This window comes from Mus musculus, chromosome 1 (genome assembly GCF_000001635.26).
Source record: "Mus musculus strain C57BL/6J chromosome 1, GRCm38.p6 C57BL/6J".
Classification (NCBI taxonomy): domain Eukaryota; kingdom Metazoa; phylum Chordata; class Mammalia; order Rodentia; family Muridae; genus Mus; species Mus musculus.
Window position 1 is genome coordinate 119749109 of NC_000067.6, and position 26025 is coordinate 119775133.

Genomic DNA, 26025 nt, shown 5'->3' on the forward strand with positions numbered 1-26025 from the left:
TGGCACAACTGGTTGTTATCATGTAGAAGAATGCAAATCGATCCATACTTATCTCCTTGTACTAAGGTCAAATCTAAGTGGATCAAGGAACTTCACATAAAACCAGAGACACTGAAACTTATAGAGGAGAAAGTGGGGAAAAGCCTTGAAGATATGGGCACAGGGGAAAAATTCCTGAACAGAACAGCAATGGCTTGTGCTGTAAGATCGAGAATTGACAAATGGGACCTAATGAAACTCCAAAGTTTCTGCAAGGCAAAAGACACTGTCTATAAGACAAAAAGACCACCAACAGACTGGGAAAGGATCTTTACCTATCCTAAATCAGATAGGGGACTAATATCCAACATATATAAAGAACTCAAGAAGGTGGACCTCAGAAAATCAAATAACCCCCTTAAAAAATGGGGCTCAGAACTGAACAAAGAATTCTCACCTGAGGAATACCGAATGGCAGAGAAGCACCTGAAAAAATGTTCAACATCCTTAATCATCAGGGAAATGCAAATCAAAACAACCCTGAGATTCCACCTCACACCAGTCAGAATGGCTAAGATCAAAAATTCAGGTGACAGCAGATGCTGGCGAGGATGTGGAGAAAGAGGAACACTCCTCCATTGTTGGTGGGATTGCAGGCTTGTACAACCACTCTGGAAATCAGTCTGGCGGTTCCTCAGAAAATTGGACATAGTACTACCGGAGGATCCAGTAATACCTCTCCTGGGCATATATCCAGAAGAAGCCCCAACTGGTAAGAAGGACACATGCTCCACTATGTTCATAGCAGCCTTATTTATAATAGCCAGAAACTGGAAAGAACCCAGATGCCCCTCAACAGAGGAATGGATACAGAAAATGTGGTACATCTACACAATGGAGTACTACTCAGCTATTAAAAAGAATGAATTTATGAAATTCCTAGCCAAATGGATGGACCTGGAGAGCATCATCCTGAGTGAGGTAACACAATCACAAAGGAACTCACACAATATGTACTCACTGATAAGTGGATACTAGCCCAAAACCTAGGATACCCACGATATAAGATACAATTTCCTAAACACATGAAACTCAAGAAAAATGAAGACTGAAGTGTGGACACTATGCCCCTCCTTAGAAGTGGGAACAAAACACCCATGGAAGGAGTTACAGAAACAAAGTATGGAGCTGAGATGAAAGGATGGACCATGTAGAGACTGCCATATCCAGGGATCCACCCCATAATCAGCTTCCAAATGCTGACACCATTGCATACACTAGCAAGATTTTACTGAAAGGACCCAGATGTAGCTGTCTCTTGTGAGACTATGCCGGGGCCTAGCAAACACAGAAGTGGATGCTCACAGTCAGCTAATGGATGGATCACAGGGCTCCCAATGGAGGAGCTAGAGAAAGTACCCAAGGAGCTAAAGGGATCTTCAACCCTATAGGTGGAACTACATTATGAACTAACCAGTACCCCTGAGCTCTTGACTCTAGCTGCATATGTATCAAAAGATGGCCTAGTCGGCCATCACTGGAAAGAGAGGCCCATTGGACACGCAGACTTTGTGTGCCCCGGTACAGGGGAACGCCAGGGCCAAAGGGGGGGAGTGGGTGGGTAGGGGAGTGGGGGTGGGTGGGTAAGGGGGACTTTTGGTATAGCATTGGAAATGTAAATGAGCTAAATACCTAATAAAAAATGGAAAAAAAAAAATTTAAGGCCTAGAGAGATGGTTCAGCAGATAAGAGCACTGACTAATCTTCTAGAGGTCCTGAGTTCAAATCCCAGCAATTACATGGTGGCTCACAACCATCTGTAATGGGATCTAATGCCCTCTTCTGGTGTGTCTGAAGACAGCTGCAATGTACTTATATATAATAAATAAATAAATCTTTTAAAAAATTATAAAAAAATTTAAAAGACACCCACAACTATAAAACACTGGGGAGTACTAAAGGTCAGAAGTGAATAAAAGGAAAAGAATACTGTACGTTTTAAAACCTCTAGCTGATTTTATAGCTATTGACATAGGCACTTATTTCCTTACACAACTTTAAAACAATTCTCATAATTCATTTTATATACCATAGCTGTATATGAAATATATGGGGTATAATGTATATACACTGTCATAACATGTACAAACATGAGTATCAAGAGATTTTTAGAGCAATCATGTATTCATTAAAGTTCTTCTATTAATCTGTTTTAACATTTCAACAATGTTTGCTATGTTTCAAAATATATCGTATTTAGTATAACAATAACAGATGGAGAATAAATAATTAGGTTACATCTGAGATGAAAAGAAATACAATTCCACAGGAAAGCTGAGGTTAAAGCTTTATATTTAATATATATTTTTAGTGATTCTCAAAACAAAAATTTCAGAACTACCTAATTTACAGTCATTTTACAAGGTCTACTCTATTTCAAATATACTGCTAACATCCTTAGTAATATGAGTTAGCATGCAATATAGCAGAGAACTATAACACCGAGGGTATCAACTTTTTCATCACTAATATTGGGTAGGAGCCAACCACTTGACAATACACAATCAAAATGAATGTGACCCCTCAATAATAACAAAAAAACTGTGTGAACTACACAGTCCTCCCAATTAAACTAGGTAATTCTGTTTTTGTTTTTAGATTCAATGAATCGGATTTCAAACAGAACTACCTTGTGGCAATACAACCCCATTCCTTATTTAAGGAACTTTTTTTCAGGTAAAATTTAAAACTCCAATTTATCTTCAAAGCATTGATTTCAATAGGCTATATGAAAGGTTTTTACTTATAAAGGGATGGCTTTTATAGGAAAACAGCATCCACATCACACCAGACAACTTAGTTTAAATAATTTTTTATTAGATTTTTTTCTTCATTTACATTTCAAATGCTATCCCAAAAGTCCCCTATGCCCTCCCCTCCCCTGTACTGTTCCACAACCCACCCACTCTTGCTTCCTGGCCCTAGCATTCCCCTGTACTGGGGCATATAATCTTTGCGAGAACATGGGCCTCTCCTACAATTAATGTCCTACTAGGCCATCCTCTGCTACATAATGCAACAAGAGACACAAGCTCTGGGGGGTACTGGTTAGTTCATATTGTTCCTCCTATAGGGCTGCACACCGTTTTAGCTCCTTAGGTACTTTCTCAAGCTCCTTCATTGGGGGCCCTGTGTTTGATCCAATAGATGACTGTGAACATCCACTTCTGTATTTGCCAGGCACTGGCATAGCCTCACAAGAGACAGCTATATTAGGGTCCCGTCAGCAAAATCTTGCTGGGATATGCAATAGTGTCTGGGTTTGTTGGTTGTTTATGGGATGGATCCCTGGGTGGGGCAGTTTCTGGATGGTCTTTCCTTCCTTCTAAGCACCGAAATTTGTCTCTGTAAATCCTTCCTTGGGTATTTTGTTTCCCATTCTAAGAAGAAACAAAGTATCCACATTTTGGTCTCCCTTCTTCTTTTCCTGTATTTTGCAAATTGTATCTTGGGTATTCTACGTTTCTGGGCTAATATCCACTTATCAGTGAGTGCATATCCTGTGTGTTCTTTTGTGATTGGGTTACCTCACTCAGGATGATATCCTGCAGATCCATCCATTTGCCTAAGATTTTTATAAATTCACTGTTTTTAATACCTGAGTAGTACTCCATTGTGTAAATGTACCACATTTTCTGTATCCATTCATCTGTCGAGGGACACCTGGGTTCCTTCCAGCTTCATGGTATTATAAATAAGGCTGCTTTAAACAAGGTGGAGCATGTGTCCTTATTACAAGTTGGAAAATCTTCTGGGTATACGTCCAGGAGAGGTATTGCTAGATCTTCCAGTAGTACTATATTCAATTACCTGAGGAACTGCCAGACTGGTTTCCAGAGTGGCTGTACCAGCTTGCAATCCCACCAACAATGGAGGAGTGTTCTTCTTTCTCCATATCCTAGACAGCATCTGTTGTCACCTGAATTTTTGATCTTAGTCATTCTGACAGGTGTAAGGTGGAATCTCAGGGTTGTTTTGATTTGCATTTCCCTGATGATTAAGGATGTTGAACATTTTTTCAGGTGCTTCTCAGTCATTCGTATTCCTCAGTAGAGAATTGTTTGTTTAGCTCTGTAACCCATTTTTTAATGGGGTTATTTGATTTTCTGGAGTCCACCTTCTTAAGTTCTTTGTATATATTGGACATTAGTCCCCTATCAGATTTAGGATTGGTAAAGATACTTTCCCAATCTGTTGGTGGCCTTTTTGTCTTATTGACAGTGTCTTTTGCCTTACAGAAGCTTTGCAATTTTATGAGGTCCCATTTGTTGATTCTCGATCTTACAGCACCAGCCACTGCTGTTCTATTCAGGAATTTTTCCCCTGTGCCCATATCTTCGATGCTTTTCCCCACTTTCTCCTCTATAAGTTTCATTATCTCTGGTTTTATATGGAGTTCCTTGATCAACTTTGACTTGAGCTTTGTACAAGGAGATAAGAATGGATCAATTCCCATTGTTCTACATGATAACCCACCAGTTGAGGCAACACCATTTGTTGAAATGCTGTCTTTTTTCCACTGGACGGTTTTAGCTCCTTTGTCAAAGATCAAGTGACCATAGGTGTGTGGGTTCATTCCTGGGTTTTCAATTCTATTCCATTGATCTACCTGTCGCTGTTCTAGTACCATGCAAATTTTTTCACAATTGCTCTGTAGTACAACTTAAGGTCAGACATGGTGATTCTACCAGAGGTTCTCTTATTGTTGAGAACAGTTTTTGCTATCCTAGGTGTACTGGCTAGTTTTGTGTCAACTTGACACAGATGGATTTATCACAGAAAAAGGAGCTTCAGTTGAGGAAATGTCTCCATGAGATCCAACTGTAAGGCATTTTCTCAATTAGTGATCAAAGGGGAAAGGCCCTTTATGGGTGGGACCATCCCTGGGCTGGTAGTCTTGGGTTCTATAAGAGAGCAGGCTGAACAAGCCAGGAGAAGCAAGCCAATAAGGAACATCCCTTCATGGCCTCTGTATCAGCTCCTGCTTCCTGACCTGCTTAAATTCCAGTCCTGACTTCCTTGGTGATGAACAGCAGTATGGAAGTGTAAGACAAATAAACCCTTTCCTCCCCAACTTGCTTCTTGGTCATGAGGTTTGTGCGGGAATAGAAACCCTGACTAAGAGACTAGGTTTTTTGTTTTTCAAGATGAAATTGCAAATTGCCCTTAACTCTGTGAAGAATTGAGTTAGAATTTTGACGGGGATTGCATTGAATTTGTAGATTGCTTTTGGCATGATAGTCACTTTTTCTGTATTAACCCTGGCAATCAATGAGCATGGGAGATCTTTCCATCATCTGAGATCTTCTTCGACTGCATTCTTCAGAGACTTTAAATTGTTATCATACAGATCTTTCACTTCAGTCAAACCAAGGTATTTTATATCATTTGTGTCCATTGTGAAGGGTGTTGTTTCCCTAGCTTCTTTCTCAGCCTGTTTATCCTTTGTGTAAAGAAAGGCCACTGATTTGTTTGAGTTAATTTTATATCCAGCTACTGAACTATCATATCATCTGCAAATAGTGATATTTTTACTTCTTCCTTTCCAATTTGTATCCCCTTGATCTCCTTTTGTTGTCTAATTGCTGTGGCTAGGACTTCAAGTACAATGTTGAATAGGTAGGGCGAGAGTGGACAGCCTTGTCTAGTCCCTGATTTTAGTGGGATTGCTTCCAGTTTCTCTCCATTTAGTTTGATATTGGTTTCTGGTTTGCTGTAGATTGCTTTTATTATATTTAGGTATGGGCCTTGAATTCCTGATCTTTCAAAGACTTTTATCATGAAGTGGTGTTGGATTTTGTCAAATGCTTTCTCAGCATCTAATGAGATCATGTGGTTTTCTTTCTTTGAGTTTGTTTCTATAGTGGGTTATACTGATTTATTTACGTATATTAAACCATATCTGCATCCTTGGGATGAACTCTACTTGATCATGATGGATGATCATTTTGATGTGTTCTTGGATTCAGTTTGTTAGAATATTTGCATCGATATTCATAAGAGAAACTGGCCTGAAGTTCTCTTTCTTTGATGGGTCTTTATGTGGTTTAGGTATCAGAGAAATTGTGGCTTCATAGAATGAATTGGGTAGAGTACCTTCTGTTTGTATTTTGTGGAATAGTTTGAGGAGAACTGGAATTAGGTCTTCTTTGAAGATCTGATAGAACTCTACACTAAACCCATCTGGTCCTGGGCTTTTTTTGGTTTGAAGACTATTAATGACTGCTTCTATTTCTTTAGGGGATATGGGACTGTTTGAATCTTTAATCTGATCCTGATTTATCTTTGGTACCTGGTTATCTGTCTAGAAAATTGTCCATTTCATCCACGTTTTCCAGTTTTGTTGAATATAGCATTTTGTAATAGGATCTGATGATGTTTTGGATTTTCTCAGGTTCTGTTGCTTTGTCTCCCTTTTCATTTCTGTTTTGTTAATTAGTATACTGTCCCTGTGCCCTATAGTTAGTCAGGATAAAGGTTTATCTATCTTGTTGATTTTCTCAAAGAACCAGCTCCTGGTTTGCTTGATTCTTTGTAGAATTCCTTTTGTTTCCACTTGGTTGATTTTATTCTGAGTTTGATTATTTCCTGCTGTCTACTCCTCTTGGATGAATTTTTGTTCTAGAGCTTTTAGATGTGCTATCAAGCTACTAGTGTATGCTCTCTCTCTAGTTTCTTTTTGGCGGCACTCGGATCTATGAGATTTCCTCTTAGGACTGCTTTCATTGTGTCTCGTAAGCTTGGGTATGTTGTGGCTTCATTCATTAACTCTAAGAAGTCTTTAATTTCTTTATTTCTTCCTTGACCAAGTTATCATTGAGTATCGTTCGGCTTGACTTGAATGTTGGCTTTTTATTATTTATGTTGTTATTGAAAATCAGCCTTAGTCCGTGGTGATCTGACAGGACGCATGGGATAAATTCAATATTTTTCTATCTGTTGAGGTCTCTTTTGTGATCAATTATATGGTCAGTTTTGGAAAACGTACCATGAGGTGATAAGAAGAACGTATATCCTTTGGTTTTAGGATAAAATATTCTATAGATATCTGTTAAATCCATTTGTTTCATAACTTCTGTTAGTTTCAATGTGTCTCTGTTTAGTTTTTCTTTCCAGGATATGTTCATTGATGAGAGTGGGGTGTTGAGGTCTCCCACTATTATTGTATGAGGTGCAATGTGTGCTTTGAGCTTCACTAAAGTTTCTGTAATGAATGTGCTTCTCCATTTGCTTGGAAAATTGTTTTCCAGCCTGTCACTCTGAGGTAGTGTCTTTCTTTGTCCCTGAAGTGGGTTCCCTGTATGCAGCAAAATGTTGGGTCCTGTTTATGTAGCCAGTCTATGAGTCTATGTTTTTTTAATCGGGGAATTGAGTCCATTGATATTAAGAAAAAGTAATTCGTCCTTCCTGTATTTTTGTTGTTAGAGTTGGGATTCTGTTCTTGTGGCTATCTTATTTTAGGTTTGTTGTAGGATTACTTTCTTGCTTTTTCTAGAGCATAATTTCCCTCCTTGTGTTGGAGTTTTCCCTTTATTATCCTTTAAAGAGCTGGATTCGTGGAAAGATATTGTGTGAATTTGGTTTTGTCATGGAATACTTTGGTTTCTCCATCTATGGTAATTGAGAGTTTTGCTGGGAATAGTAGACTGGGCTGGCATTTGTGTTCTCTTAGGGTCTATATAACATCTGTCCAGGATCTTTTAGCTTTCATAGTCTCTGGTGAGAAGTCTGGTATAATTCTAATAGGTCTGCCTTTATATATTACTTGACCTTTTCCCCTTACTGCTTTTAATATTCTATCTTTATTAAGTGCATTGGATTTTCCGATTATTATGTGTCGGGAGGAATTTCTTTTCTGGTCCAGTCTACTTTGAGTTCTGTAGGCTTCTTGTATGTTCATGGGCATCTCTTTCTTTAGGTTTTCTTCTATAATTTTGTTGAAGATATTTATTGGCCCTTTAAGTTGAAAAATCTTCATTCTCATCTATACCTAGTATCCTTAGGTTTGGTCTTCTCATTGTGTCCTGGATTTCCTGGATGTTTTGAGGTAGGATCTTTTTACATTTTCTTTGATTGTTGTGTCCATGTTTTCTATGGAATCTTCTGCACCTGAGATTCTCTCTTCCATCTCTTGTATTCTGTTGTTGATGCTCACATCTATAGTTCCTGATTTCTTTCCTAGGATTTCTATCTCCAGAGTTGTCTCCCTTTGGGTTTTCTTTATTGTTTCTACTTCCATTTTTAGATCTTGGATGGTTTTGTTCAATTCCATCACCTGTTTGGTTGTGTTTTCCTGTAATTCTTTAAGGGATTTTTGTGTTTCCTTTTTAAAGACTTCTACCTGTTTAGCAGTATTCTCCTGTATTTCTTTAAGTGAGTTATTAATGCCCTTCTTAATATCCTCTACTAGCATCATGAAATATGATTTTAAATCTGAACCTCGCTTTTCGGGTGTGTTGGGGTATCCAGAACTCCCTGTGGTGGGAGTACTGGGTTCTGATGATGCCCAGTGGTCTTGGTTTCTCTTAGTAAGATTCTTACATTTGCCTTTCACCATCTGGTAATCTCTGGTGTTAGATGTTCTAGCTGTCTCTGGCTGGAGCTTGTTCCTCCTGTGATTCTGTTAGCCTCTGTCAGCAATCCTAAGAGTCCAACTCTCTCTTAAGTCCCAGTGGTCAGAGCACTCTCTTCAGACAAGCTCTCCTCTTGCAGGGAAGGTGCACAGAGGTCTGGAGCTCAGCTCTGCCTCCTGGCTGAAGATGAAAGCTTGAAGGGACCCTGTCCAAGAAGTTTTGTTGATTCTGCGGCCCACGAGCTCTCCTGTGCGGACTGGTCTCGGAGAGACCCGGGATACAAGATGGCACTCTCACCTGAGTCCCGGGGGTCAGAGCCCTCCCTAGAGGCTGACTCTCCTCAGTGATCCTAAGATCCTGAGTGTGCTAGGGTGCCTGCAATGTCTAGAGTCCTCTGGGGACTGTGGGACCATCAGCCGAGTTCATGCCCAAGGTGGCCTGGGGCTGGCCTAGTTTAAATTCTTAAGTGGTTATAGTCTACAGTAAATTCAAGGTCAAAAAACTTTTTACCAGAAAGGAATAAACAGTATTTTCAAATCTTCTGGATAAATTACTTCAGTATCAAGAACTTTAGAATGCAATAGCATCCCAAATCCAACACAAAAACTGAGAATGTCTGTTCATGTGAGTGTTCATTTGTAGACAGTAGATTTCAGAAAATTTCACATCCTATAAAATATTATTTCCCCCATGTATTTAAAATATAGAGACGTAAATGTACTTAATCTATACCTTAATATAAACTTTAAATATATTTAATATACAGACTGACAGACAGACGGACCAACCAATTAGCTCAATGGTAGAGCACTTTCCTAATATGAGCAAGGTCTAGGTTTGATCCAAATATTCAGTGACATATTTAGATATTTTTGATTTACAATATAAACAAATATACATTGTACTACATATAAAAACATGTATTTGCCATGCTTGGCCCATTGGCTGTTCAAAATTAGGGATTGAGCTATTGTTTTTTAATTTTTTGAGACATTTAAATTATTACCAAATTGGCAGTAAGAGCTAATATTTCCTTAATACCTACCATTTACTAGATAGCAGCTTGAGAATGTTGTGTATATAATCCCAAGACTCAGAATTTCTGGACAGGAGGTAGTAGCACATAACTTTAATCCCAGTGCCTATGAGGCAGAATTCTGAGTTTGAAGCCAGCTGGGTCTACAGCTTGAGTTAGGACTACCAGAGATACAAAGAGAAACCCTTTCTGAAAATAACAAACTAACAAACTTTCAAAAACTAACAAACAAAAAACAAAAAGAAAGAAGAAGATTCAGAATTTCTAACTCAACATATTTTAATTCTCTCAAATTTAAATCTAAGGAAACAAAGCAACAGAAACGGGACTATGGCCAAGGTTCTAAGATAGTAAGTAGTTTAAGCCAAGAACTCTAGTTCAGACTTTTAACCAATATGCAACAATATCTTTGTTCTGTCACTATTCTGAATCAAAGATTAGCACAAAATGAATTCTAAGCCAACAAAAAACAATTCTTAAGGTTAATTCAGACATAGTGGTGCACATCTTTAATCCCAGCACTTGGGAAGCAGAGGCAGGTGGATCTCTATGAGTTTGAGGTTGGACTACATGGCATTCCAGGATACTCAGAGCTCTGCAGAGAGACCCTGTACCAAATCAAATCAAAACAAAACAACAATTCTGTTCTTGAAAAGATGTCACATACATCTGGAGACTTGGCTCAGCAGTTAAGCACTGGTTACTCTTGAAGATGACCCAGATTCAATTCCTTAAACGCTAGTCCTTACACTCTCTTCTGACCTTAGTAGGTACTAGGCAGGCACATGGTCCATAGACATACATACAACATGCAGAACACTCATACACATAAGTATGTAAATCTGAAAGAATATCACAAATGATGAGATTAAAAATACTCTCAAAGTTGAATACTACTGAGAATGAAATAAGTAAACAAGTAAACAATGAAAGAATTTCATTAGATTGTTACTTTTCTCCCTTTATTCACTATTAAACAGAATCAACATACTTCAGAACCCTGAAAACTAAGAAAATGACCAAGTCAATTGTAATGCATATTATAAACACATTATTCCAAAATTTCTGTTTTTAAAATTAAATTTTTATTTTATTTTTAACTACATGCATATGTACTTATATGTGGGCATGTGCACGTGTGTGGAGATACCCATGGAGCCCTTTTAGAAAAGGGCATCAAGATCTCTTAAAGGTGTGAGTTACCTGATTTGGGTACTGGAAACTAAACTTGGGTCCTCTGTAAGAGCAACAATTAGTGAGCCATCTCTCCAACCCCCTAAAATTATTTGTTTAAAGAACTAAGTAATTAATATATATCAGTCTTAAATTTAAATAAAAAAGTAGAAAATATGGGTATATTTATTCCCATAAGGTATGTTTTATAATTTCAAATCAAAAGAAAATGCTTTTCTGTTGCCAAAAAGCATTTTGCCTTAGGAAAGATATACTGGTCATTATGGGAACCCAGAGTTGGGGTTAGGACAGTTGTTTTACTTTCATCCAACAGAAAAAGAAAAGCTATGTTCATGAGAACTAACATGGAATAGAGTTTCACACTACTCTGAACAGCTAGCTTGTCTCTTTGGAATGTGGGGCTCCCACAAGAGAACTGAAGACAACACGTAAGAGTTAACTTACAATAGGGTGTCATGCTGTAGTTAGCAACCAGTCTCTTTAAATGTGGAATCCCGAAGGAGAGCTGATTATGACTTACCCTAGCACAGGACACACAGCCAAGGCAAAACCAGAGACAAGGTTGCTTGGGAATATGTTTATATAGTAAATGGAAGGAAATTTAAACAAACGTGAAAACAGAGAAAGATATTGGATTAATGTATTTAAAGAGAAAGGGGAATATAGATATATTTATTCACAAAGATATTAATCTACAATGAAGGAAGAAAGAAATGGGAATTGATACATTTTCATGGGTACATAGACAATTAATTAATAAATCCTGGCCTTTGATCTCAATACATGAGAGACAAAGGCAGGGACAAATATGTTCCTTGTGAGTTCAAGGCCAGCCTAATCTACAAAGCAAATTCAAGTCACCCCAGGCTACACAGAGAAACCCTGTCTCAATGAATAATAATTGTTTTAAAATGTTTTAACTGTTTTAAATTATCAAATGAAGGTAGTTATATGTTCAATGGTTATGATGGTATTGTAATTCTTCTTTGAAAGAGGTCAAAATGGAGCAGACCTAAGTAGAAAAGGGCCTGCCAAATTGGGTCAATCTATATTTTTTAATGATTTTAGGCTGGAAGAAAAAAGGACATGCTATGTTGGGAGAGAGGCTCTGTATTTGTGTTAACAGGAAAAAAAAAAAAAGGCTTTGGATTCCTTCCAAAATAATAAGGATCAGATTTATTTGATAAAAGGAGATTCCCTGAATATCTTGGCAACAGACAGGAGAAAATCAAGAAGGCCAAACAAACAGGTGATATTTGCTGATCCCTCCAGTTGTAGAAACTGACTAGACAGGAAAATATCTCCTGCCAGAACTTCAGCTATACATAGCAAATAAATCTTGTTGGCTATAGAATTCTCACGACTTATTATTACATACCATCCTTTCATATGGCAAAAATGGAGATTTATATTTACATTTTGGTCATATGATCAAAGTAACTTCTAAGGAAAGACAGTTATTTTTCACCTGTTCAAACAAGGAACAGAAAATCATCTTTAATTGATCGGTATACTGTGCACATTCCATACAAATAGAACTATATATTACTTGTAAGGTTTATATATTACAGAATGAAAGACCAGGAGGGCATCCCTGACAGACTTCACTTTCAAGATGTTGAGATTCTAAGACCTGCTGTTTCAGCTCTGTGGTCCTGTCTTAACCTGATGCTGTTTCCAGACACTTGCGTCTGGAACAGCTTCAGGAAGGACTGCTAATCCCAGATGATCTCTGTTTATCCAGCCTTTCAGACTGACCCATTCAAGACTTCACTTAATCAACATATTAAGACTGGACAACGAATTAGGCCAGTAAGCTTTCTTTTGACTTAGCCATTTTTCTAATTCTCTTGGGTCACCAAAAAGGAAATCTTCACCCCAGTTCAGCAGGAAACAATTATAAGAAGACTGTTGTCCCACTCCCTTAAGTTTCAGTGGATGACTTTGAACATTTCATGAATTATAGATAGATATGTTAGCATTTTAGGGCATGATTTACAAATAATTATGGTCTTTGACAGGGAGGAGGATAGATTCAGGGATTTATCTTTCCTTTCTTATTTTCTATCTTTCTTTATTAGGTAAGGGAAGGGGTTAAAAGGAAAAAACGGGTATATAGCAAACACATAAGTGGATGCTCACAGTCAGCTATTGGATGGATCACAGGGCCCCCAATGGAGGAGCTAGAGAAAGTATCCAAGGAGCTAAAGAGATCTGCAACCCTGTAGATGCAACAACATTATGAACTAACCAGTACCCCGGAGCTCTTGACTCTAGCTACATACGTATCAAAAGATGGCCTAGTCGGCCATCACTGGAAAGAGAGGCCCATCGGACACACAAACTTTATATACCCCAGTACAGGGGAACGCCAGGGCCAAAAAAAGAGAATGGGTGGGTAGGGAAGTGGGGGGGGGAGGGTATGGGGGACTTTTGGGATAACATTGGAAATGTCATTGAGGAAAATACATAATTAAAAAAAATCTTTAAAGATGAAAAAAAAATTTATATAAGGCCCCCCCCAAAAAAAGAAATATAAGAAATTAGATAAACAGGGGTAAGATTATTGAATCTACTCTTAAAGCAAATAATATTTTAAAGCCATAATCTTACACTGATAGAAATCTTTATATTTTGATGCAAATTTGAGGTTATATCTTGTTACATTGGTACAGAATTTTGTATATTGATACAGGTTTAGGTTTTCATTGGTATCTTTGTATACTGATACAAAATTTAAGATTAATTTTGTTATGACATAATATATGTACGGTTCACTTCTTATATAGGTATTATCCTTATGTAATTCATTTAAGGTACAAGGCTTAGTCCCAATCCTTTTAACAGCTGCGATTACAAACTGTTTAGGATAATTAAGTAATGCAAATTAAAAGTCAATCAAGCTCATGGTCTTGTAAGATACTAGTCTGCATTACGACAGAAATATCCATCCTGGGGTTGCACAGATAATAGCTAGCTGAAGACAGACAATGTTTAGTTAGATACACTATAAATCTTCAAAAACCTTGAAGTTCACAGAATAATGCATCTAAACACAATATTATTATTTTAAATTATTATTTAAAATCTGTTTTAATATTGAGACATGTCAACTCCTGGCAGTAAGCCATCAACTTGGGAAAGAATGATGAGCTTCAGAAACCCCATAGGGAGTTACTTCAATCATGGCACACGAGCCACTGGGGAAAGAAAATGCCCTAACATCATCCGCAGACAGAGTGCCGTCCAGAAAGGACAAGCAGATACAGGGAAGTCAACTGCCAAGCTCTGCCAAGACAGGGTAAGTGAGTCAGTCCTTCTTAATTCCTGCTTCACAAAAGGTCTATGAGATATTCTGGGCCAGAAAGCTAAAGATAGATGTTCCACAGTTTTGAGGACTGTCGCTGTCATTTCTATAACTTCGGAAGCTGCATTTCTGTACTTCCTGCATACTCCGGTAATATTTATTCTTTCAGCTGGGCGGTGGTGGCGCACGCCTTTAATCCCAGCACTTGGGAGGCAGAGGCAGGCGGATTTCTGAGTTTGAGGCCAGTCTAGTCTACAGAGTGAGTTCCAGGACAGCCAGGGCTATACAGAGAAACCCTGTCTTGGGGGAAAAAAAAATATTCTTCCTTGGGTCTCTGATGGGGTTGAAGGCTAGATAGTTACAGTCTCACAATTAACCTGAAGTTGTTTAGTATTTAGGAAGATATTTTAGAACTAAGAAGATATTTTTAAGCTAATAATGCAAATTAGGATAAAAATGATTTAGATACAAAACTCAAACTCATCAAGATAGGATAGATAATAAAATACTTTCTCTTAAGCTGCCAAAACCAAACAAACTGGACTTTTTCATGTGTCACTTATGTAATAATTTCCATCCATAATTGCTTCTATTATATACTCTTTATTATTATAAAAGAATCTTTCATTTAGATTAAAAAGGGTAATTGTTGAGGTTTGGTCTGTTGCTATATATTGTAATTCTAAATACTGGCCCTGGTTGCCTCAGGGACAAGAGAATCCTCACATAAGGAAAGTGATACTATGTAGTCTTGCTCGTTAATTTACTGTTGTTTCAATAAAGATGATATAGTTAGGCAAAAGAGAAGTAGGTAGGGTTTCAGTTCCTAGGTCTGAGGAGGACCATGAAGAGGAAGAAGGAAAAGAAGGTGGAGAGAGGAGAAGATGCTATGTATGGGTTAGGTAAGTCATGAAAACACGACCATGAGAACTGGCTAAGTGGAGTTAAGAGCAGCCAGGTGGAACAGAACAAGTTATATCTTGGGGTTACCGACCGGAAAGTAGACATAATAGCTTAGAGAGTAGATATCTACCCAGCTCTAGTACATTAAAATGATTATAAATATAAAAGTTGTGTCTTTTATCTGGGAACTGAATAATCTAAGCAGGGTAGAAACCGCCAATTGAGATGAAATATTAAATACAACATAAACTGTTTACATATAATTTATGGTTGTTACAGAAATAAAAACAAAGCACATATATGTGATAAATTAACAATGAAATGCTTTTAATATAAATCATCCACGTATTTCTTTATAATGATAGTAGAAATTCCTGTATCAAATACAACAATAAAATAAGAATGATGTAAGACACTCTTCCCTCTAGAAAGGTTTCTGTCTTAGATAAGAGTCACTGCTGTGATGAGACATTATGACTATGGCAACTCTTATAAAGGAAAACATTTAATTGAGACTGGCTTACAGTTTCAGAGATTTCATCCATTATCATCTTGTGGGAAGCATGGCAGTGTACAGACAGATAATGCGGAAAGAGCCGAGAGTTCTACACACATCCTGATCCTCAAGCAGCAAAGAAGACTGTGTGCCACACTGGGTGTAGGCTGAGTTAGGAGGCCTCAGAGCCCACCTCCACACTGATACCCTTCCTCCAACAAGGCCATACCTACTGCAATAAGGCCATACCTCCTGTTAGTGCTACTCCCTATGGGCCAAGCATTCAAACACATGAATGTATGGGGGCCATTTCTATTCAAACCACCATAGTTGTCTATAAAGCTTATCAAACAGGAGATTAAACAAATGCTTACACGTGCTGCTGATGTAACTTTGCAATTTCTTTCTCAAAATCTTGAGGTTGATTAGGAATGAAAGAATAATCTGAGAGGTAGCCTGCCAAGTTTTCTGACTGATTGTAGTCTCCAAGTTCAGCTAATAAGAAAAAGAAAATAATCACACTTTAATACTTTAATTATACTAAAATCAGCAATGTCATTAATTCATATATAATTATGAAATGAATGTGTTTGTAGTGTTACATTAAACAAGTTGCGGTAATTCATGTAAAAATAATTGCTAACCACCTAGACATTCATTGAATTACCTCAGTAGTTTCTACTTCCTATATATCTTAAGAACTCCTGCAATGTGTTATCAATATAAACTACAAAACCATAAGCAACTTGACTTAAAGTAGATTGATACTTACACTGAACAGCAAATGATGCTAAAAGGGCAGCAGTGTTACAAGGACAGGATAATCTAGTAAGACAAAAGATACAATATACAACTCAAGGATAAATATAATTTTAAATATACTGTAGTTTGTTATACCATTGACACTGGAAGTTTCTATCTGCATTCATTTTAACCACAATGAATATAATTAAGCTGGGTTTTATGGCACACAACTATGATTTCAACATTCATCAAGTTAAGATGACTGCCAGTTGAGACCAATCTAGATTTCATAATAAGACAAGGTCTCAAAAAACAAACAAAAGAAACCAAATCCCCAACAAAAGACTGATAAAAGGAACTAATACTACCTATAACCATTTTTAAAACTTAATTACAGCTATCAGTCATGAGTTATTTAATACAGAATTTAAAACATTTTTAAACTATACTGTAAGAAAACCCTTAAAAATAGCTCACCTTCCAGTAAGAATGTCTTGCTTAATTTGCAAAAAGTACTGATACCTTAAAAAAAGAAGATATTTAGTAGAATCATCAAATTGAGTTCTTCTATAGTCTATACTTACATTAACAAAATTAAATATTTAAATATTTCCTTTTGTTATCTACTCATTAGCACATATAAATTCAGCATATGTGCACATTAGGAAAAATGCCAGAAATAGGATTTTGTGAATTGATTACAAATCTTTAAAAATCATTAATATATGGAACTTTATATTTGAGTATCTTATTTGTATTATAAACCAACTCAGACTTCTAAGATCTCTGCTGCCGGGGAGAAAAGACTTAAAAGCAACAGTCTGAACATTGGTTCATGCAAGAAGAACTGGAAGCATAGACAATTTAAGCATCAATGACACAGGAGCCAAAGAGCACACTAGAAACCAGTGGGGAAAAAAAAAAAAAACATCCTTTCTGTGGAAACAGAAAGTCAGGACAAGCACAGGCCTGTTATGTACAGATCATTTTCTTCTTAACCTTCCTGTGGAAAAACAACTACCCACTTCCACTGGAGTTAAGAAAGCTCTTTCATCAGAAAATGAATCGAATTCTGTCTTCTACTATAGCTCTGGTATTAAAGTGTTTAAACAGTCATCTTCCTTTAGCATGAACATGATACACTGCTGAGGTCCTTACAAGATGGCACTGTCCGTCTGTCCCTGATAGAGGGTAAGTTAGTCAATACCTGGGCAAAATCACCTGTGCTGAAAATATTGGCATAAAAACAAATGCCATGATATTAAACAGGGATTTATGGGCTTCAGTCAGCTTTTAAAAATTCAAAACTCAACATAAATATTATTTACTTTATTCAGCACAGTACAATTCTATCAAATCTATTTGATTTCATAATCAAAACTTTAAGATGGGGCTGGTAACATAAGTCATAAAACCACTTAACATAAGGCCTAAAACCACTAAAAAGAAGAAAAAATCTAAAAGGTCTTTAGTATAAAATGTTATATAGCTGTAAATTAAAGTTAATATATATCCTTGCTATATTTGTAAAATTCTATAAAAATAGTACTTATACTTACTGAAAATCATTTACATATCCATTTAACTTTGGTTAAAGATGGGAATTATTAGATTAAAAACCAGAAGGCAAGTTCTAAAGTAGCCAAGGAAATGGGTCAAAATTCTAAAATATGGGTGAGCCTTAGTTAACTAGTTGTATGTTTTAGGAGTTTAAAACAAATCACTTCTACTAACACTGGTACTTGCCAACACTAACGTCCATTCATTACAATGGGAGACTTTTGATGCCACTGCTTTTTCTTCCCACTAATTCAAAATGGTTTCTATCTCAAAGTAAGGAGGAAGAGCAAACATTCTTTTTTTGTGTGTGTGTGAAAGGGAAACTATTCCCAAAAAGGTAGCAACTTGTTAACAATCAGGATCATCACACTTAAGTATTTCTTCTTTTCTTTATTTGAAAATAGATTTTCTTCCTTTCTATTTCTTATTAGAAAGCAGGCATCTTGTTGTTCCTGCTATAGGGCTGCAGGCCCCTTTAGCTCCTTGGGTACTTTCTCAAGCTCCTTCATTGGGGGGCCCATGTTCCATCCAATAGCTGACTGTGAGCATCCACTTCTGTATTTGCCAGGCACGGGCATAGTCTCACAAGAGACAGCTATATCAGGGTCCTGTCAGCAAAATCTTGCTGATATATGCAATAGTGTCTGGGTTTGGTGGTTGTATATGGGATGGATCCCTGGGTGGGGCAGTCTCTGGATGGTCTTTCCATCCATCTCAGCACCGAACTTTGTCTCTGTAATTCGTTCCATGGGTATTTTGTTCCCCATTCTAAGGAACAAAGTATCCATACTTTGGTCTTCCTTCTTCTTGAGTTTCATGTGTTTTACAAATTGTATCTTGGATATTCTCAGTTTCTGGGCTAATATCCACTTATCAGTGAGTGCATATCATGTGTGTTCTTTTGTGATTGGGTTACCTTACTCAGGATGATATCCTCCAGATCCATCCATTTGCCTAAGAATTTCATGAATTCATTGTTTTTAATTGCTGAGTAGTACTCCATTGTGTAAATGTACCACATTTTCTGTATCCATTCCTCTATTGAGGACCATCTGGGTTCTTTCCAGCTTCTGGCTATTATAAATAAGGCTGCTATGAACATAGTGGAGCATGTGTCCTTATTACAAGTTGGAACATCTTCTGGGTATACGCCCAGGAGAAGAATTGCTGGATCTTCCGGTAGTACTATGTCTAATTTTCTGAGAATCCGCCAGACTGATTTCCAGAGTGGTTGTACCAGCTTGCAATCCCACCAATAATGGAGGAGTGTTCTTCTTTCTCCACATCCTCGCCAGCATCTGCTGTCACCTGAATTTTTGATCTTAGCCATTCTGACTGGTGTGAGGTGGAACCTCAGGGTTGTTTTGACTTGATTTGATTAAGGATGTTGAACATTTTTTTCAGGTGCTTCTCAGCCATTTGGTATTCTTCGGTTGAGAATTCTTTGTTTAGCTCTGTACCCCATTTTTTAATAGGGTTATTTGATTTTCTGGAGTCCATCTTCTTGAGTTCTTTATATATATTGGATATTAGTCCCCTATCTGATTTAGGATTGGTAAAGATCCTTTCCCAACAATATGAACTAACCAGTACCCCCCCCCAGAACTGTGTCTTTAGTTGCATATTTAGCAGAGGATGGCCTATTCGGCCATCAATAGGAGGAGAGGCCCTTGGTATTGCGAAGATCATATATGCCCCAGTACAGGGGAATGCCAGGGCCAGGAAACAGGAGTGGGTGGGTTGGGGAGCAGGGAGGGTATAGGGGGCTTTGGGGATAGCATATGAAATGTAAATGAAGAAAATATCTAATTAAAAAAAGAAAAGCGGGCATCTAAATAATAATAATAAATAATATAATATAATCACAAACCAGAATCAGTCAAGACAAACACACACACAAACAAACAAACAAACAAATAAATAAAAATTCAAAGAGAAAGCACAAGAAACCTATACACACTTAAGAGACAAGCACACTTGCACACACAGAAAACCCATTAAGAGCAAAATCTGGAACCATTGTCTATGCTTGTATATATCAGTGTGTGGGTATGACTATATGACTACATGTGCCCACAGAGGTCAGAAGAGGGATCTCCTTGGAATCAGGGTTACAGGCAGTTATAAGCCACCTGACATGGGTACTGAGAACCAAAGTAGAGTACTCTGTAAGAACAGTATATGCTTTTAACACTGAGCCATATTCTTTAGCCCAACATTAAATTGTTCAATAGCCCTGGCTCCCTTGCTAAAACACTAGAATTAACTGAGGAATGTATATATGTTGCACTCATTTGAGTCACATTGCATCAGAACATCTAAGCAAACAGATATATCAGAATATCTACCTATCTAAATTCTAACTTATTAATCAGGGTAGAGAAATACTTTTGTATAGAATAATGATTAAATGAAATGGGGTCATGTGCCACAACTTAACAATAGTAATATTTATGAGAAATAAAGAACTTTGAAATTAAACAATATATCTAATAAAAATAAAAATGGTCTCCTATCCTGACAGCTCAAGCACAATTCTCAACTGCTTACTTTTTGTTACTTTCTTCAAGTTCTGACTCAATTATCAGTGAAATATACCCATTATTTCCAGTATATGCTATTACACACAGGCACACATTTAAGTTCTAATAGGAAATCCAGTTTTCTGTGTGAACTGAATATTGAACCTGGCTGTGCTTTGAATGTAAAATGCCCCCGCAAGCTCAGGAATTTGAACACTTGGTATCCAGCTGGTGCTGCTCTTGTGGAAGGTTGTGGAACCTTAAAGAGTCAGAGCCTTGCTAGAAGAAGTGAAGGCAGGCTGTGAGGTTTACTAACCCAGACCTACTTTCTGTTCTCTGTCTGCTTTCTGCTTATGGATGTTAATAACACAAGTGCCTCTAGCTCTTTCTGCCTTGCCTATCCTGTCATGATGGCCTGTAATCAATCCTAAACTCCAAGTGAAAATAAGCCCTCTTCCCTTAAGTTGTTTCTAGTCAAGTATCTAATCAAAGCAACAAGGGAAATAACTATAACAATATAACTGGCAGTAGTTTAGTATTAACAAATATCATAAACATTAAAAAAAAATGTTAGAAATCTCATTGTAAATTGATGTTTTAAATTTGTTATATATGTAGCTGGAAATTGAAAGTAATTTATAGTGTTTTATAATTAAAATTGTTCATTAATTCTGACTAATTTCCTTGGAGTTCCTGCAAAATTAGGAAAAAATTTAATATACTGAATATTACTTACAATGATAAAAGATCATTTTAAATATTTAACATAAAAAAAGAGAGAGAAAGAAAAAAGAAAAAAAGGCTGGGCATGGTGGCGTACGCCTTTAATCCCAGCACTTGGGAAGCAGAGGCAGGCAAATTTCTGAGTTCGAGGCCAGCCTGGTCCACAGAGTGGGTTCGAGGACAGCCAGGGCTACACAGAGAAACCCTGTCTCAAAAAACAAACAACTCCCCCCCCAATACCATCAGCAACATACTTGCTAAATGTCATGTGTAAATTGCATGGTGAGACAAAAGAAAGCATGGTTGTAAAGGAGGAACAAGGCAACACAAAACCTAAGAGCTATGACAGTAAACTAAAGACATTTATTAGTGGTTGCAAATATTCCATCTGTCAAACATGGCACCTGTACTCCAGGGTCCTCTTATCATCAAAAAAGCATCAGCAAACATAAAAGATTTTCAAGAACTACATTTTTAACATCAACCTAGCCACAAAAATTTGACCTACAATCTTGACCTACAAGATGTGCTGGGGCAAGGGTAGCACAGAACTTGTGGGAGTGAACAACACATGAGTGGTTTGATTTAAGCCCACACCACAAATGGGAACCCATGCCTGATACTGCCTGGTTGGCCAGAAACCAGGACAACCATGATCCCTAACTATACTCTGCTATTCTCATAGCCTAGCCCAATTATCACCAGAGGTGCATCATCCAGCAACTGATTGGTAGCTGATGCAGAGACCCACAGCCAGACCCTAGGCAGAGCCAGAGGAACCCTGCAGAAGAGAAGGGATGATTGTAGGAGCCAGAGGACATCACAAGAACACAGCACACAGAATCAATTATCAGGGCTCATAGGAGCTCACAGAAACTGAAGCAATAAACATGGCCTCTGTAGGGAAACAGAGGAGGAGTTAGATGATCTGGGGGAGATATTAAGTAAGCAAAGAGACTGGGAGTAGTGGGAGACTGGGAGTAACACATGAGAGAAGAATAAAAGCTTTTATTATTGTTATTATAGTTGTTGTTTTGGTTTTGTCATTTAAAAGCTTCAATTATTATTGAGAACTCTACAAATATCGAGAAATAGCAGTGTATACTAATTCAATAGCTTTATTCTTCTGGTACTCCATTCTATTGCATCACTAAAGTAATGCTGAGAAGCCATCCAGGCATTGTCAGGCTTGGACTCCCACTTGTGGTGTGGGGCTAAACTGAACCACTCATGGGTTGGCCATTCCCACAAGTTCTGTGCTACCCCTGTCCCAGCACAACCTGCAGGCAGGACAGACTGAAGGTCAAAGATTTTTTGGCTGGGATGAATTACCACCTATGTCCTTATATCTGGGAAGTGTACAAAGGGAATAGTGTTCTAATTCTTTTCATTTAAATTACTAATTCTGCATTTCACCAAATATAGTAATCTGCACTTATACAGCTTACTGTAATGACTGTCATTATTTTTCTAACTTATACCCTAAACATTTACCTAATTCTCAAGGAAACAGCTGAAATGATCATATGGGTCATTCTTGAGTACTTTCTTAAGTAGAAATGACAAGCAAAGACTTAGAATGTGGTGGGTGAGGAGATGGCTCAGCAGTTAAGAGCACCGAATACTCTTCCAGAGGTCCTGAGTTCAATTCCCAGCAACCACACATCTGTAATGGGATCCAATGCCCTCTTCTGGTGTGTCTGAAGAGAACAATAGTGTACTCATGTACAAAAAATAAATAAATAAAATTCTTTAAAAATTTATTTATTTCATTTAATGAGTACACTGTAGCTGTCTTCAGACACACCAAAAGAGGGCGTCAGATCCCATTCCAGATGGTTTTGAGCCACCATGTGGATGCTTGGAATTGAATTCAGGACCTCTGGAAGAGCAGTCAATGCTCTTAACCGCTGAGCCATCTCTCCTGCCCACCCCCTTTAAAAAAATTGTTTGTTTGTTTGTTTAATGTGAGTACACCCTAGACACACCAGAAGAGGGCATCAGATTTCATTATAGATGTTTGTGAGCCACCATGTGGTTACTGGAAATTGAACTCAGGTTCTCTGGAAGAGCAGTCAGTGCTCTGAACTGCTGAGCCATCTCCCCACCCCCAATAAATAAACCTTAAAAGAATTAAAAAGAAAAAGAAAAAGAAAAGACTTAGAACGTGCAGTAAAATGGGCAAATAGATGCCAAATGTGCTTTATCCCTGCAACATCTTTTATAAAGTTCAGTGTACATCCTGTGGGCTGGAGAGATGGCTCAGCGGTTAAGAGCACTGACTGCTTTTCCAGAGGTCCAGGGTTCAAATCCCAGCAACCACATGGTAGCTCACAACCATCTGTAATGAGATCTGACGCCCTCTTCTGGTGTGTATGAAGACAGCTACAGTGTACTTACATATAATAATTAAATAAATCTTTAGAAAAACTTTAAAAAAATACCTCCTGCACATGATGGCAATACACATATTTTAGAAATTTTATGTTGTACTTAGTGAAAAGAGAGAAAAAGACAAGAATATGCTTTTGCATGACTATATATCCACACCCCAGAAACTCTCACCATGCAGAATGCCTTGGATGCATTCCAGTGCCACCTCACTTCTTCCTTTAAGTCCTGCAGTGCTGCCTGGGCTGGATGAGTTGGCTCTGGGTGTCCAACTCCTAACTGCTCTCCCGTTCATGGAGGAAACAGTTACCTTGGGACATTTATAAACTTTCTATATGCTGGTTTGGAAGTTCACATTTTTAGCATGGTTATTTATTTTTGGCCTAGTTAATTTTATTTTTCATATTAGATCTCCGATAATGTTTTCAAAAGAAATAGTTCCATAAACCAACCTTGTATACTCTTCTTGTAACTTGTTGGGGTCACTTACAAAGAATTTGACTCTAAAGTTCAAATTGTAAGGTGATCCTCCTAGAATTAACAAAAACAGCTATAATTAATCAGATTATATTAGTCCATCATCTTTATAAGGCATATTTGCAAAACATCAAGTAAATAATACGTATGCTCACTCTTTAGCTGCTTCCTTATTGGTTTGTTTGGATCCAGCCACCTCTGAAAAAATAAAGAAGAGAGATTTCTTTTTTCCCTGAAGAAGTAGCATATCAGTTATTGAAAATCTGCTCCACTTGAAGATTGCATTTTTGAAAAGGGTTTAATGAGAAACAGTAAATTAGAAGTAATGTTGTTTACTGACTGCTAGTGATCTAGAAGGTGATACTATTCCTAGGCAGGTACATCTGGGCTGCATTAGAAAGGGAGTCAAGAAAGAATATGGGAGCAAGCCAGTAAGCAAAATTTCTTCAGGGTTTCTGTGTCATACTTCTTCCTTAATGTCCCCTGCTGGATTGTAACCTATAAGATGAAATAAACTCCTTTGTCCCCAAGGTACTTTTGCTCAAACTGTTGCATTAAAGCAAACTAAACTGTATAGTCATAAACTATTTTAATGATTATCTAAATGTGAGATTAATCTACTCAAAGCCTAATGTCCTTGTTCAATTCTCCTTCAAAGTAAAACATCCTGATACAAGAAACATAAGTATTTAAATAAATGTGGGGACACAGCTAGAAATAATATAAGCATTGAGAAACTTAACAACACTTATGAATGACATAAGTGAGACAGGACTTAGGGTCTTGATTAAAGCCATCAAGGTGGAACACTAATAACATGTAATGCCAGGCTGTTAAATGACAAGAGTTCACAGTTTTTAAAAAAAATCATTAAATAAAAACAAAAACAAAAAACACAAAAAACAAATTCCTAGGAAGGGGCTGGAAAGATGGTTCAGCAGCCAAGTCTGATAACCTGAAATTAATCCCTTAAAATCACGGGGTAGAGGGAGGCTTGAATCTCAAAAGTTTTTCTCTGACCCCACACATGTGCTGTGGCACAGGTGCATACCATCATACATATACCCACAATAAGTAAATGTAAAAAAAACAAAATGAAACAATTCAAAAACAAATCAACTCATAAAAGAAAAAAATCTTATACACCAAGAAGAAAAAGACCAATGTTAACAGAGGACAGACAATGGTCAGTAAGTTCACAACTAGAGGATAAATAGCATTTAAATATATAAAGATATTCAATCTTGATCACAATTTTTAAAAATTTAAAATCAATGTATGTTAGACTCGGTTTTTGAGACAGTGTCAGTACTTAGAGCTAACTTTGGCTTTGAACTTAAAAACCTCCTGCCAGAGACTCCAAAGTGCTAGGAATACAAGCATGTGGCACCACACCTCTGTATCCAGTACCATAAACTTTTTAAAATTAGTACCATGCTAGTGAGAGAACAGTGGTATATCACTGAGTCTTAGGTTTGTTTCTAATTGTGATAAAATACATCAACAAAAGCAATGTAAAGGAGAAGGGATTTGTTTTAGCTCACAGTTCCAGGTCCACTAAAAGTCCACAACAGAAGGGAAATCACAGCTGCAGGAGCTTGAAGCAGCTAGGTATTTATATCACATCCAGGATTAAGAGTAAACAGCAATAAAATAAGCATTTGTGTTTGTGCTTTGCTCACGTTCTTCTTTTAATACATTCCAGGACCCATGGAATCACAGTACCTACTTTTAGGCTCTCCTTCCCATATCAATTAACATACTCTAGAAAATCTCACACAGGCATGCCCACAGGCCAACTTAGACAGTCCCTCACTGGAACACCTTTCCCAGTCAGTTCTAGATTGTATCAAGTTGATAACTAAAACGAACTACACAAACTGCATTCTATTGGTGATTAATATTCCAATCCATAGATGTGTCCCTTTTGGAGGTTAGGTTATTCTGTTCTTTGTGAGTAATAGTTCTATAAACATCCAAGCACAAATTTTTGTGTATACAAATGTTTTCAAGCCTTGAGTATATTCTGAAATATATAAACTATTTTATTTTGTATGCAT

General features: G+C 37.4%; 1 protein-coding gene across 10 annotated transcripts in view; it reads right to left on the minus strand.

Moving 5' to 3' along the window:
* Positions 1-26025, minus strand: part of Ptpn4 (protein tyrosine phosphatase, non-receptor type 4) — a 185119-nt gene that overhangs the window by 96642 nt on the left and 62452 nt on the right. For 4 of the 10 annotated variants that reach the window (XM_006529254.4, XM_030252302.1, XM_030252300.1 and 1 more), the window contains 5 exons: positions 24121-24163; positions 23941-24019; positions 16770-16814; positions 16321-16373; positions 15923-16043 (listed from right to left, as the gene is read on the minus strand). In XM_006529254.4, coding sequence (XP_006529317.1) covers positions 15923-16043; positions 16321-16373; positions 16770-16814; positions 23941-24019; positions 24121-24163 — 341 coding nt within the window. Of the gene's footprint in view, positions 1-15922; positions 16044-16320; positions 16374-16769; positions 16815-23940; positions 24039-24120; positions 24164-26025 lie in introns of all 10 variants that reach the window. The other 6 variants (XM_006529255.3, XM_006529253.4, XM_030252303.1 and 3 more) reach the window with 4 other exon arrangements.